The following is a 15,195-nucleotide window of genomic DNA, read 5'->3' on the forward strand; positions in this document are numbered from 1 at the left end:
CCATTCGACCTCACACATAAGAAGATATATTCTTGGCATCCAAGTGAAGAAGGAGAAGGACGTGTTAGGATATTCCGACACATAGGAAATAGTTAAGTACAACTTGGTCTAGTATAGAGTTAGGTAAAGTGTGTTTCTTTACTATGTACATTTTGTAACTTACAATCCGACGGTCACGATATTAGTGATTCGACGGTTCATTCTCTCCTCGGTATTACCGACACTTGATCCGTGGCTTAACACCCGATTGGTCAATGATCTCTACTTAAAGAGCATGGAGGGTCATTTGTAGGGTAATCCCTCTATGAGAGAAGCATATGTAAATTTTCATTCTTTTATTAATAAATTGCCTGAAGTGGCCGCGTTGGCTCAGGCCGTGCACTGTTTCCCTCTTTGAGGGTTTTAACCACGTTAAAATACTGGTGTATTGATCTGTGATCTATTTGTGAGCGGTGTCCTTTGGTGTTCTGTCTGAGGAACTTACCCTGTAAATTCCTACATGGTATCGGAGCTATTTGAGGGCCGCGTCCGTTGGTGATCCAAATCTGAAGCCGGTAGAACTGCATCCGACAACCGTTTCCTAGATCTACTGTTTCTGACTGCTTTCGGGCCGAGAGGACTGCTCTGTTGTGTTGGGAGCATCTGTTCCAGTGAGGAACCCCTTTCTTTTCACGCGAAAAGGTTTCCAGTAGCCCTAGCTGCGTCATTTTTAAGATCTGGAGGTATACAGTGTTTATTTGCAGTTTACAGTGATTTTCTCTCTGTTTATTTCGGTTTCGGTTTATTTAGCCTTTTTTATTACCGGATCTATACCTTTTATTTCTGCGTATGCTCTTTGCCCTGTGACTCTGTGCGATTTGGGCAAATCAGAAACGGAAAGGAAGGATTTTTCTCATGCGTATGCTCTTTTCCGCTGCGCCTTAGTGTGATCTCGGAAAATCAGAAACATTGAGGAAAATATTTAGTTTCCGGCTAAAGCTAACTTCGAGCCGCAAGACTCGTTTTTGAAAATATTTAGTTTTCGGCTAAAGCTAACTTCGAGCCGCAAGGTTCGTTTTTTTTGTATGTCCGTGTTGGGTTTTGTGTTTTTTGTTTTGTAGGGAAAAAGAGCTTTCTCAAAGCAAGCACGCAACCCAAAGCATCAACCCCCCCCGCTCTCTCTCTCTCTCAAACTTTTTGTATAGCTCACTTGGTGCAAAGCTAATTTATGAGAGTAGAGGTTTTGGGTTCAAGTCTCCATTTTGTGGGGGCGGATTTTTCATTTCCGCACATTCCTGCACTTCGTCGACGACTTCATCAAATTTTCTTCAAAAAGCCATAACTTCTTCATCCGGAAGTCGTTTTCAGAACCGTTTTTTTTGAAACAACCTAATTTTTCGAGATCTTTCCATTGAAACACTTATTTTTAGCATCTATAGCTTCAGTCTTTTTTTAAAATGGAAAGTCCATGCCAAGTTATTCTTGACAGCACCAACTACTTCCAATGGTGGTCCTACATTGTGGATTTACTTAGAAGTAAAGGTCTTTACAGAATAGCCACAGGCCAAGAGACCAAACCGAAAGATGAAGACAAGACAGCTAAATGGGAAAATAGGCAAGACCAAGCACGTGGGTTGATAGGGATGTCTATTTCTCTAGATCTTAGATTCCATATTGCAGAACTTGATACTCCTGATGAAGCAATGAAGCAGATTACTAAAGTCTTTGGAATTAAAAATGAACTTAAAGCCCGTCAACTTGAAAATGAATTGCTTACATTGGACCCTAATAATTTTTCTTGCATTGAAGATTTTTTGTCCAAGTTCAAGACCCTTAGACTTCTCTTGGAAGGTGTTAAGGTTAAGAAAGAAGATAGTAGCCTTATCTACTCCATTCTTACTAAGTTGGGACCAGCCTATTCTGTGTTTGTTTCCACCTTTCATTCTACAAGAGAAGCCTTCATTTCTCAAGGACAAACCTACAAGTCCCCTTCCTTTGATTCCTTTTGTGATTCTTTAATAAGAGAACAAGAGAAACTTTTACACCTTGGTCTTCTTCATCTTGGAAACTCATCTAAGAAAGCGTTAGCCGCCCAGCAGCAACCAAATCCAAAGAATCCTAAGAAGTTGTATCCTAAAAAGAATGGTCCTAAACCAAACAACGGTCCTAAACAATTTCAGTCTCAAAATGAAAAATCATTTCAACAAAATGATAAGACAAATAAAAACAAAGGGAAGAAGACTGATAGACATTGCAACTTTTGTAATCGAGATGGCCACTTGGAATCCAAATGCTTTAAGAAGATGGAAGCCTTGGAAGCAGCAATGAAGAAGCATAACATCCATTTGGAACAATCTTCAACTTCAACTTCATCTTCAGGAATGGCACTTTCTCCATGTGGTTGTCAAGCATCTCGGTCTGGCTATGCACTAAATGTATCTTCTTCTTCTCATTCTCATGAGTGGCTCATTGATTCTGGAGCTTCTTACAAAATGGCCAAAAACAAAGCTATGTTTTCTTCTTTAAATGATTGTAACACCAAAAATATATATGTTGGTGATGATAGATGTCTTAGTGTTGTAGGGACTGGAATTGTTCATCTAAACAATGGTCAGTTTAATGATGTATTATGTGTTCCAACCTTATCCCGCAACCTTCTATCTGTATATCAGATAACCCATTCAGGTGAAGGTAAAATCGTTGAATTTTCACCTCACAATGTTGTAATTAAGGACCTAAGAGATCCTAGACAGATTTTAGCTACTGGCATTGCTGATGATTCTACAAGGTTGTATAAGTTTAACAACTTTGGGTCATAAAATCTTCCCTCAGTATTTGTTGCTCATAATGATGAAGTGAGCAAACTTTGGCATGAGCGATTTGGTCACTTAAACTATCGCTCTCTTCAGAATCTATGTAAAGAAAATATGGTGACAGGCCTTCCAATGGTATCTTGCAGAGATGGTGTTTGTTCCGGATGTGTACTCGGAAAACATCATCAGGACAATTTCGAAAAACGTGCCTCTTGGCACGCCTCAGCCCCTTTACAGCTCGTGCATAGTGATTTATGTGGTCCACTTCCAGTTGCTTCATTCTCTGGCTACAAGTATTTCTTAACTTTCATTGATGATTTCTCTAGACGCACTTGGGTATACTTCTTAAAAAACTCAAGAGTGAAGTATTTAACATGTTCTTGGCCTTTAAGGCCTTTGTTGAAAAACAATTTGGACATCAAATTCTTAAGCTAAGATCTGATAATGGCGGAGAATATGTTAAAAACACATTCATCAACTTTTGCACTGAGAATGGAATTCAAATGCAACATACTGTTCCATATTCTCCACAACAAAATGGTGTAGCTGAAAGGAAGAATCGCACCTTAAAAGAAATGGCTAATTGTATGCTTCAATCTAAAGGACTTAGTCTTAATTATTGGGCAGAAGCAATTAACTGTGCAAATTACATAATAAATCACACTCCTACTAAGGTTTTAAAGAATATCACTCCAGAAGAAGCATGGAGCTCAATCAAACCAGATGTAAGTCACTTTCGTGTTTTTGGAAGTGAAGCATGGGCCCATATTCCAGATGAGAAACATAAAGCTTTAGAACCTAAGAGTGAAAAATGTATTTTTGTTGGATATTCTGAAGATGTCAAAGGATATAGACTTATTCCACGTAAGTCCAAAAATGTTATCATTAGAAGAGATGTAAAGTTTGCTGAAAATATATCGGCCTGCGAGCCTAGTTCGGCGGATGTGCCACCTCTCCCTATCTCTTCTACTTTTGAAAATATTTCTTCTTCAGATGATGAAAGCGAGGATGAAAATCTTCCCCCACCTTCTCAGGATCCTCCTTCAGCTCTTCAGCTTCCAAAATGGGTCCGTGCTACTCGGGATGCAGCAGGTGATCTTGTTGGTGATCCTACAGATCAACGATGTACACGTTCTTAGTTCGAGAGAGCCTCTTCTTTACTGGCTCAAGCTTCAGTGAATTATGATCCTGACACCTTTGCAGAAGCTTCAGGCCATCCAGATTGGGAAGCAGCTATGAATGAAGAATATCATTCATTATTGGCAAATGATACATGGGATCTTGTTCCTCTACCAAAGGGATGAAAACTTGTTAGATGCAAATGGGTTTACAGAACCAAGTATGGACCAGATGGGAAAGTTGATAAACATAAAGCTCGTCTTGTTGCTAAGGGTTTTTCACAAGTTGAAGGCGTTGACTATACTGAAACCTTCTCCCCTGTTGCCAAAATGAACTCTATCCGCCTTGTTCTTTCCTTTGCTGCTTCTTTCAAATGGGAAGTCCATCAGATGGATGTTAAATCCACCTTCTTGCATCGGGACTTGCATGAAGAAATCTATATGGAACAACCTATTGGCTTTATACAAACAGACTCCAGCCTTGTATGTCGGCTTAAGAAATCCCTTTATGGTCTCAAGCAAGCTCCTCGAGCTTGGTATGCCAAAATGGATAACCTTCTTTTAGAATCTGGCTTCTCTAGGTGTCATTCTGACAATACTGTCTACACCAAGAAAGTGGGCAAGTCTCTTATCATTCTTGTTCTTTATGTTGATGATCTTATCCTGACTGGTAGTGATCCCAACTTTATAAACCATGTGAAGTCTAGCCTTAAAAGGAAGTTTGAAATGACAGACTTAGGACACTTACATTATTTTCTCGGCCTTCAAGCCTTGCAATCCAAGGAAGGTATTTCCCTTTCTTAGTCCAAGTATGCCTGTGATATTCTACGCCATTTTCACATGGAAGACTGTAAGCTAGCCCCTTCTCCCTTTCAGTCTGGAGTCAAACTTTCAGTCACTTGTACTTCTCCTGAAGTTGATGCTACCTTATACCGTCAACTTGTAGGAAAACTTTTGTATCTAACCCATACTCGTCCTGACCTTTCCTTTGCTGTTGGCCTTGTTGCTCGGTTTATGCAAAACCCACGTGAAAGTCATTGGAAAGCAGCTAAAATAATACTTCGTTTATGTTCGAGGTACAGTTCAGTTTGGGATTCATTACAGTGCCGAAGCATCTCCTCTATTGGTTGGTTTCACTGATTTCGATTGGGCTGGTGACCCTGATGATCGGAAGTCTACTGCAGGTTATGTGTTCACTCTTGGTTCAGGACCTATTACATGGGCTTGCAAGAAACAAGGTGCCATTTCTCTTTCTTCAGCAGAAGCAGAGTATCGTGGTGCCGTAGAAGCTAGTAAGGAAACCTTGTGGCTTCGTCAGACCCTGTCAGAGTTTGGCTTTCAGCAGCAACATTCGACTACACTTTGGTGTGATAATCAAAGTGCCATTCAACTATGCAAAGATCCAGTCCAACATCAGCGCAGCAAACACATTGAACTGCACATGCACTTCATCAGAAAGCTCATTCATGACCATATTCTTGAAGTGCAATATTGTTCAACAGATGATCAAGTTGCAGACATCTTCACAAAGACTCTCACAGAGGCAAAGTTCACTAAACTTCGATTTATGGTTGGAGTTCAAGAAGTAGTCACTAAGGGGGGATAGGCTCTAGTGCCTCCTTCCTTCTCCGATTGTGTCATATTTGTAAATCCTTCAATCCTATCCCAAGTTGTTCTTAAGGGGGGATGTTAGGATATTCCGACACATAGGAAATAGTTAAGTACAACTTGGTCTAGTATAGAGTTAGGTATAGAGTTAGGTAAAGTGTGTTTCTTTACTATGTACATTTTGTAACTTACAATCCGACGGTCACGATATGTAGTGATCCGACGGTTCATTCTCTCCTCGGTATTACCGACACTTGATCCGTGGCTTAACACCCGATTGGTCCATGATCTCTATTTAAAGAGCATGGAGGGTCATTTGTAGGGTAATCCGTCTATGAGAGAAGCATACGTAAATTTTCATTCTTTTATTAATAAATTGCTTGAAGTGGTCGCGTTGGCTCAGGCCGTGGACTGTTTCCCTCTTTGAGGGTTTTAACCACGTCAAAATACTGGTGTATTGATCTGTGATCTATTTGTGAGCGGTGTCCTTTGGTGTTCTGTCTAAGGAACTTACCCTGTAAATTCCTACAGGACGAAGAAGGACATGAAGGACGAATTCATCTCAAGAAGATTTCTCTCTCTATATACTTTGCACGTGTGACTGTTTGGGAAACAGGTCGAATTTTTGGGCAGCAGGGCCAAGATTTTGGGCATATTCTGGGAAGTCAAAATTTGGCCTAGGCAGATTAGAGAGGGCCGGAGTTGAAGGGTAGAAGTTTGACTTGACAAGAGGGTTGTTTGACCAGGTTTGACCAATAACTTTGTTGGTCATAGTTGACTTGCTATACTAGCTGTATCCTTTGTTGAATTGAAGAATTTCTCTAAGGTTGCTGGGTTTTCCCGGATAAATCTTGTGCTCTCTTTGTGCATTGTGATCTCTACTATCCTTATGCATTTATGGTTGAATTTTTGAAGTGTAATTGCTTAACTATAAACTGGAATTGGTAAAAGAAGATCTACATCATTAGAAGTAATTATCAGTATTTCAGATTTTAATGCTTGTATCTATTGCACTTGAAAAATCAACACGAATCTCAGATGTTCTCAAGGAGAACACGCTGTGTAAATGGTGCTACCAAGCTTAGATCCAATTGCTCTTGATCTGCATGAGGTCAAGGAGGTCACGAGGCCAAGGCGCAGAGGATTATTCTCGATTGGGTCAAAGATAATCTCATACCCGATTCGTTAGAGAAGGATACTGCAAAGATGTGGGATGCGCTCATGAAGCTATATTAGAGTCAAAACATGACACTAAAGGACATGTTGCATGGCACAAGAATGCCCAAGGGCAAGAGGGTGACATCTTACTTGTCTAGGATGACATAGGTTAGGGACAAGTCGACTACTGTTGGAGAGACAATTGTTGAGGAGGTAGTGCATATTAGCCTTGAATGGCTTGTCAAAGCACTGAGAGGTCTTTGTCAAGTGTATTATGGGCTGAGATCACCTACCTGACTGGGCGAGGCTTTGTAATGATTTCGTCCAAGAGGAGATCCGAGAAAGTGGTCAGCGGGGAGATCAAAAGAAGATGAGAACCTTGCTTTGGCAAGCAAGGGTAAGAAGAAGGCCAATAAGGGGCCAAGCGAGGGGTCCTCTTCCAAGAGTGAGAAGAAGAAAGATCCAAGCAAGGTTAAATTCTTTGCATGCCATTAGTTAGGTCACTACGCTAGTCAATGCCCTAATAAGAAGGGAAAGCAGATGAAGCAGGTTGTTGCTAGCGCAGAGGTGGATGAGTTTGCAACACAATTCAAGAATGAGTTTTTACTCATTGCATGTTTCTCGAGCTTAGTTTCCACTAGTGTGTGGTACATTGACAATGGGGCTTCTTGCCACATGACGAGAGTCAGAGTATTTCACCAATTTGAAGGAGGAGTTGGATTTCTACATAGAGCTTGGAGATAATGCCAAGTACCATCCAACTAGTGTTGGCATAATCAAGTTTCAGATGGAGCCCGACAAACCCTTGTTGATGGAGGACATGCTGTATGTTTTGGGTATGAAAAAGAATCTGATCTTAGTTGCTATCTTGGAGGACAAGGGTTACATTGTGACCTTTGACGAGGGTAATGTGTATATTCGACCCAAGAAATCCAAAACAGCGAAAGTGATAGGGGTTAGGAAGGGCAACTTGTTTTGATTGTTGTTTGAGCCAGTGCATGCATTGGTGAGTTGTAGCAAAGCATTGGGAGAGTTATGGCATAGGGGGATGGCACATCTTCATCATGGAGCGCTTAATATGCTCAGGGAGATGGTGATGAGGCTGTTAGAACTGAAGGTCGAGCAAGATGAGGTGTGCAAGGGTTGCGCATTGGGTAAATATACCAAGACCAATTTCCCAAGCACCGACACTTGGTCCAAAGGGATTTTGGATCTAGTACACTCAAAGATGTGGCCCCAAGTCAACAATCTCCTTGAGTGGGTACCAGTATTATGTGACCTTCATTGACGACTTCTCCAGGAAGACCTAGATCTATTTCATGAAAAATAAGGACGAGGTCTTTAGCAAATTCAAGGAGTTCAAGGTTCTAGTCGAGAATCAGACAGGGAGAAAGATCAAGATGTTGAGGTCAGACAATGGAGGCGAGTACACATCTAATGCCTTCAAGGACTTCTATGCACAAGAAGGCATTAAGGAGTTGATAGTTTCATACAACCCTCAGTAGAATGGGGTTGCAAAGTTGAAGAACAGGGTTATTGTTGGAGTGGCCAAGGCCATGCTCCATGACCAGGATCTGCCATGGGCAGAGGCTTGCAACACTGTTGTATACTTGTAGAATAGAAGCCCACACAAGGTGTTGGGCAAAGACTTGCAACACTGTTGTATACTTGTAGAATAGAAGTCCACCCAAGGTGTTGGGCAGATTGACACCAAAGGAAGCGTTTACAGGGGCACATTCGCAGCTTTGGGTGCTTTGAATATTGCCATTTTCCCAAGGATAAAAGGACCAAGTTGGAACCTAATGCAGAGAAAGGTATCCTTGTGGGATATAGCAAGACTTCAAGAGCCTATCGTGTTTACATTCCTGCTCTAAAGAAGACAATATTGTAAAGGGGTGTGAATTTGGAAGAAGAGAGGGCTCTTCAGAAGTCTGGTAGCTTGAGTTCTTCTATAGTTGAGGTTCAGGAGGAGCAGACACCAAAGGTTGAGTTAGCACAGATTCCTTAAACTACAGTCTCGCTCTAGTAGCAGATACTAATCCATCATGGCTATCATTTCTATAACAACACAAATGGGTTGGAGGATTCACTAGATGGACTTGAAGACGACCTTCCTCAATGACATTATTGGGGAAGAGATATACATAGAGAAATCAGAGGATTTTGAGGTGCATGGGAGGGATTCCCATGTGTGCAAGTTGAGGAGAGAACTATATGGGCTCAAGCAGGCTCCCAGGGCATGGTATGCACGGATTGACAGTTATTTACTGAGTGTGGGCTTCACCAAGAGTGAGGTAGACCCGAAGGGTGAGCCTCTCATATTGGTGTTCTATGGTGGTAACATGTTTCAGGGTCTAAGGAGCTCCTAGCGCATTGCAAGCGAGATCTTGCAGAAGAGTTCGAAATGAGGAATTTGGGGCTGATGCACTACTTTCTAGGGTTGGAGGTGTGGCAGAGAGAGGGAGAGATTTTCCTTGGACAAGGGAAATACATAGTTGGGATCTTGAAGTGTTTCAGGATGGAGGATTGCAAACCCATGGCTACGCCACTTGTAACCAACTAGAAGAAGATCAATACTTCTAGATCAGAGGCAGTGGACCCTACCTTGTATAGATAGTTGATTAGCTCTCTCATGTATCTGGTCAACACCAAGCCAAACATTTGTTTTGCAGTGAACACACTTAGTCAGTTTATGGTAGAGCCTAAGCGAGTGCACTGGGTAGCTGCAAAGCATGTTTTGAGATATCTCTGAGGCACAGTTGAGTACGGGCTTAGGTACACTCAGCAGGATGAAGTGAACCTTGAGGTTTATATCAATGGGGATTGGGCAGACAGTACAAATGACAGGAAGAGCACTTCCAGGTGCAGTTTCAGTCTGGGATCAGGAGCAGTCCCTTGGTATAGCAGGAAGCAGAGGTGCTGAGGGAAGGGCCACCTCCAGAACAGTCTCAAGGGTACCGGTTGGCCTCCTAAAGGAGGGCGCTGAGGGAAGACCTGAGGTTTCATTACTCTACTATCTGGAATACCCTGGAACTCAGCTCATCGCTTGTTGCTCCAATTAGACAGGTTGACCTGAAAATATGATGTGATTGTCCAAATCATCCCCGAGTGAGGTGGGGTATGTAAGATCCGAAAAACTAGCTCTATTGCAATATTAACTGAAGAAAGTGTATCAGCCATATTTCTGTTGCCCCTGCCTTGCAAGTGGGGATTTCAGACTTGAAACAATTATGTGCAGTGCAACTTTTTAGAAAGAAACTACAGACAAATGTAAGGAATCAGTTACAGCAATTTCTGGACTAATGGAAGACAGAGGAGGTTGGTTTCACCAACCAGTTTGGGCCAGTTTGGGCTGTTTTGGTACCAAACTGCCCCCTGGTCTAAGTTGCTGGCCGAGTTGACCCAGTGTCTTATTAACTTGGCCACTTTGACCGGTTCTGAGTCAGTCTGGGCTGCGTTTTAAAACTATGAGTAGGATAGGGCCAGAGTCAATAAGTTTAACCACTTTTGGGTATGATCTGGATAAAACATTAGTTAGGTTTGTCTTGATCCAGTTTTTTTGAGTCTATTTTAGTGTATTCAGGTCAGATTTCAGTCTGTGTGTTGTGACAATAAATGTGACTGTGACAGAAGTGCCTGATCAGAAAAGTCAAAAGAGTCTTAATGTTAAAATCATATTGAAATCTAACCATTTTTGGTTTTGTATTCTGGAATTGACCACTTTATCATGGTGAGTGAACCCACCAGGTTTTGAACCTAGGTCATCATTGTTGCAAGTGCTCCAACTTGTAACAGACCATGGTCCAATTGACAAAATATTTCCTTATGGGGCAACTACCATAAGAAACACTCACTACTCCTTATGGAAGGTAACAATAATCGTAATAAGCATTCTAAATCAGTTCCTCATGGAAATGCAAAAAAATCTCTCTCGTTGAATGTGTTTATCTCTAAAACATTCAGCTGTAGTATATTTCATTATTACATGCGTGCGTAGTAAGATCACCAACCTTCTAAACTTTGTATTTCTACATTCTTCATGGTTAGTTTCTAAATGATTGTTGGAGTATGTGCTTCTTTGCATCTTTATTTATAATTTCTCTTATCTCTAATAGTTTATAATTGCCATGCATTTCATGTCAATCTGTTTCCTTTTTTGCTTACAATATTATAACTAATTTCATGTTGAACACAGGCAATCTTAGAATCAAGAGAGAAAGATGCACCACACATTTGGACATTTCGAACAACTGAGGAGGCTTCGAGAGAGTGGAACAAAGTATTTGGTCATTTAAATGACGATTAAATTCATTTTGTTATGGGAGAACCTATATCATATACCGTAACAAGTTCTATTTTGAGATCATCTTAAAATTCATAATTTTTTGTTGACAATTTTGAGAATCAAATTGTAATTTCAAGAAACAGATAATAGTGCATTGTGAGAATAGTCCAGAGAATAGTCCTTGCACTTCACATATTCGCTGTATTTTAAAAAAAAATTAGTTGTTTGATTGGCCAAGAAATAAATTTTTTACCATATTAGAATGCATCTTTGTATCCGTGCAAAATTGAGATTGCATGTATGTGTCTTTTGTTGTAAGTCTAGGCTCGAATATGAGTTTGGTTGATGAACTTTATGGTATTAAGAATTTTTAATGACCATAAAATCATGCTGGAGTGAGTACGGTTTATTTGTTATATAAAAGAATAATCTGAGACTACCATTTAGACAGGACCATGATTCATCGCACCATCATGCTTTGTGTCATTTCAAAGCACCTTTGAGAAAAGGCTTGAAGCCTATAGAAGACACTCAGTTGTTCATTGCAAAACAGAACGTTCTCAGAGAATTAAGTTCTTATTAAGTTCATAGCTTGAGAATTTCTTCGGTAAAGGTGTCATCTGAGATTGAATTCAGAAGCCTGAGAAGGGAAAAACATTTCAGATATCGTTCTTAGTTTATTGCATTACTTTAAGTTCATATATTTCAAAATTTCAGCAATCGTTATTTTGTTGTCAAATAGTGACATCTAATAGTGTGTATAATGTTTTCACGCGATTATCAATATTTTTAATAAATTTAACATTGTTTTCTATTTTTCATCATTCATCATTTTTTCTTGTCAGCTTAGGATTCATAGTCGTGACAATGTCAACTCCATTTGAAATGATTTTATATTTTATTTTTTATTTGTGAAAGTGACTATATCTATGAATATATGCAGGGAAAATTACAGTTAAGCTGGGAGACCAACAGAAGGAAAATCAATAGATCCCTCAGATAAGGGATATAAAAAAAGTTTTAAGTTGATCAGTGGTCACTTGCAATCCCGATGCAAGATTTAAGCAATAATAATTATAACATTATCATGTCTAGGGATGAGCAAAATTAAAATGACATGAACAGTTCCAAAAGTTTTATAATATTCAACTGCGAGTGTCCAAAGAGGGGGTAACATAAACAAGTCCAAAGCCCCTTGAAACTGAATAGAAAAACCCAACGCTAATCCATATATGACCATAAAAAGCAGTGAACATAAAGCATGAAAACAACATGCGAGGGGAACAAACATCATTGGAGGTTAATCCTAGGGAGATAGGATGCTTTGGGTTGCTTCCAACTTAAAGTTTAGAGTCCTCCTTAGTTGTTATTGAGTCCTTTGGGATAAGTTCACCCTAGTCTCTTCCTCTCCATTTACAAAGCCTTGAGTAACACTGACAAGGTCATCATACTTGTTCCAAATCTTTTCCATATGACAAGCTGTCATATCCTTAGTGTGTCATACTTGTTCCAAATCTTTTCCATATGACAAGCTGTCATATCCTTAGTGTGCCAATATAGACCCACTGTAAGAATATCGAGTGATCTTGCTCTAGGAGATGCTAGTGGTTGGCAGAATCCTCTCTAGCACTTTGCCAATATGTTGGCTATAAGTGGCCTTGCATTGTTCATGAGCCTGTTTCTCTGTTTTATCTAGGCTTTGGAGTGTTAGTGGCTTTGTTGCTGGTAGCAAAACCACCAACAATTTGAAGAGCTTAAGTTATGTTCCTTAGTTCAAGGTTGGTTGGAAGCACTTTCTTTTATGCCTCTAGGATTTAGCGGTCTTCATTTACCTCGTGCTCTTGGATGTGCTGCTTTCATTGTCAATTAGTCCTCTATCTCGAAGATCAATGTTGGAGAATAATAATTCATACCTACTTGTCTTGAGCTAGGAACCTCCTTGGCTCATTTAATGAACAATTATTCTTCAACTTTCACCATCTTAGATTGCTTGCCTAGGGTGTTATCATTACGGAGTATTGAAGCTATCATGAATCAGCTCCTCAAGTCTATTTTTGACCTCATCCTCATGCCTTATGCCTTATCCCCTCCATTGCATGAATTTCATTTGTGCCATCTCAACTTGCCATGATAAGTGTTTTGTTGACATGTTTTAAACCCTAAACAAGCCCCATGTTAACTCTAAAACCCCTTATTAAGACTTAGATATTGAGTTATTAGATTTCTATTTTTATATTGTTGTATAGGCCAAATCCTTTCATTGTACCCTTTGTCTCCTATCTTTATACCAAAGAGACCTAGTTTTAAGATCATCATATCATGTATTATATTCATTGTAAAAGGAGGTTTCACTATCGAAGTGGATTGTATTCATTGACTTTTTATCATATTATGGTGCATGGTTCATAACAACATGCCTCACTACCATCCCATCTGAGGGATTTGAAATGATCTATTAATGATTGAGTTTGCATTGTTTTTTTCAACATAAACATTTAAAGATTTTATTAACAGTTTCAATTGCATTTTTTCAACATATATTTAAAGATTTTATTAATAGTTTCAATTGTATTTTTTTCAACAAAAACAATAGTTTTATTAATAATTTCCATTTGAATACATGTCATATTTTCCTTATACTTAGAGGCACTCTTCCTATTCTCCATTACAAACTACCATAAAACAATGTTTTTGTGTATGCTTTTGTACTGGAAGGCATGTTGGCTTTTGGGGTTATTTCAAAAGCATTTTCTCCTTGCTAGGATAGCTTTAGGTCTCTTAGTCCCTTGGATGGATGGCTCAATTTTAGTGGATGTTTGACCTTGGTTAAAGTGATAGCGTGGCACCCTTACCTACAAGTCTATTACCCTAATCAACATGATGACTAATCCATTGGGTGCACACAACGGGGAAGTTGATGCTTTGATTAGGAGAGGTACCTAGCTAGGAGGAGGAGCCTTGGACACTTGGAGGGGGGCAATTAGTCCCCAGAGCTTGGAACCATGTGATATATACATTGGAGAATGGATACTTTATTTGAGGATGTTTGGGTTGAAGATCATACTTCATAGAGGTTGGTGATGAAAATGTACTTATGTTGAGTGGCATTGAAACTTAGTGATTACATGGGCACACATGAGGAGCATTTGGCACATAGTTAAACGAGAGGCACCTTGCATGAGGACACTTGGATAGTGAAGCATTGTGAAAAAGGAAGTGTTGGAGTAGCAACCTATTAAAGAGTGTGGGACTAACATGTTCGAGAGTGCACCATCTTGGGAGAGGGCATTGAGCCCCATGAAGCTCATGCTTGGAGGGTGTTTCACTTTGGGAGTTGGATAAATATTGGTTAAATACACGTACATCCTTGTATTATTGAGTGTTCCATGTAGGGTTTCCTTCTTGGTTATCTGTATGGACTTATGTCTTTATTTTTTGTTAGTCTTTGTCACCTATTGTATATACAAGTGAGGAGAGAGCTCTTGTACTCATTATTATCATTGTACTCAAATCAAATGAATAGTCTTGAACTCTATGATGTATTAAATAAAATGATTTTATTGTATTGATGTTTTTGGTTTGATCATGGAATCTAGGATTCTTGTTTTGGAGTCTTATCTCAAATGAACTTGTCTTGGAGAAATTAGGGTTCATGATGGAACCCTAGGAGAGATATGCCTTATAGGGTGCAAGATGATAGGGGTCATGAGAAAATCATAGGAGAAAAAGGAAAAGAGAGAGTTATTGGACGTTCATGAAGATAATAATGCTAGTGTGAAGAGCTTGTGTTATAAATGCTTGTTGTATGTAGCAAGGAGGTCTTGCTAATGTTGATTCTGACTTACTGAAAGTCTTTGGTGGAGTGATAGGTTTTGGTTCAAAGTGATCCCTAATAAAAGGCATCGATGACTAGGTCTTTTGTATGGTCTTTGTAGCTAGTCTTTGGAGTGCTTGACCTAGCATTGTGACAAGGTTGTGATATGTACTCGTATTTCATCTCATATTCATATATATATATATATATATATATATATATGAGGTGTGCATATATATGGTGCACTTGCATATTTGATTTTATGCTCATTTATCTTCTTGATTGGGTAGATTGTAACATATTCTGTCATGTTGATTTACATATTGTTCAATTGGTTAAGTGATTAAGTTGAATTCAACACATATGTTGAAGGAGAAGAATAATTGATGTTATATTTTGTTGTAATACGAGAAATTAAAT

At 39.5% G+C, this 15,195-nt stretch overlaps 1 protein-coding gene across 1 annotated transcript in view; it reads left to right on the plus strand.

The window, feature by feature from the left end:
• LOC149162873 (uncharacterized) overlaps positions 1-11,216 on the plus strand; it is a 145,001-nt gene extending 133,785 nt beyond the window's left edge. The window contains exon 3 of the mRNA XM_089435825.1: positions 10,872-11,216. Coding sequence (XP_089291951.1) covers positions 10,872-10,982 — 111 coding nt within the window. The 3' untranslated portion in view covers positions 10,983-11,216. The remainder of the gene's footprint in view (positions 1-10,871) is intronic.
• The last annotated feature ends 3,979 nt before the right edge of the window (positions 11,217-15,195 follow it).

Source organism: Pinus tabuliformis, chromosome 5_2, assembly GCF_031772625.1.
Source record: "Pinus tabuliformis cultivar Carrire ecotype Pingquan chromosome 5_2, CPIR1, whole genome shotgun sequence".
NCBI lineage: Eukaryota > Viridiplantae > Streptophyta > Pinopsida > Pinales > Pinaceae > Pinus > Pinus tabuliformis.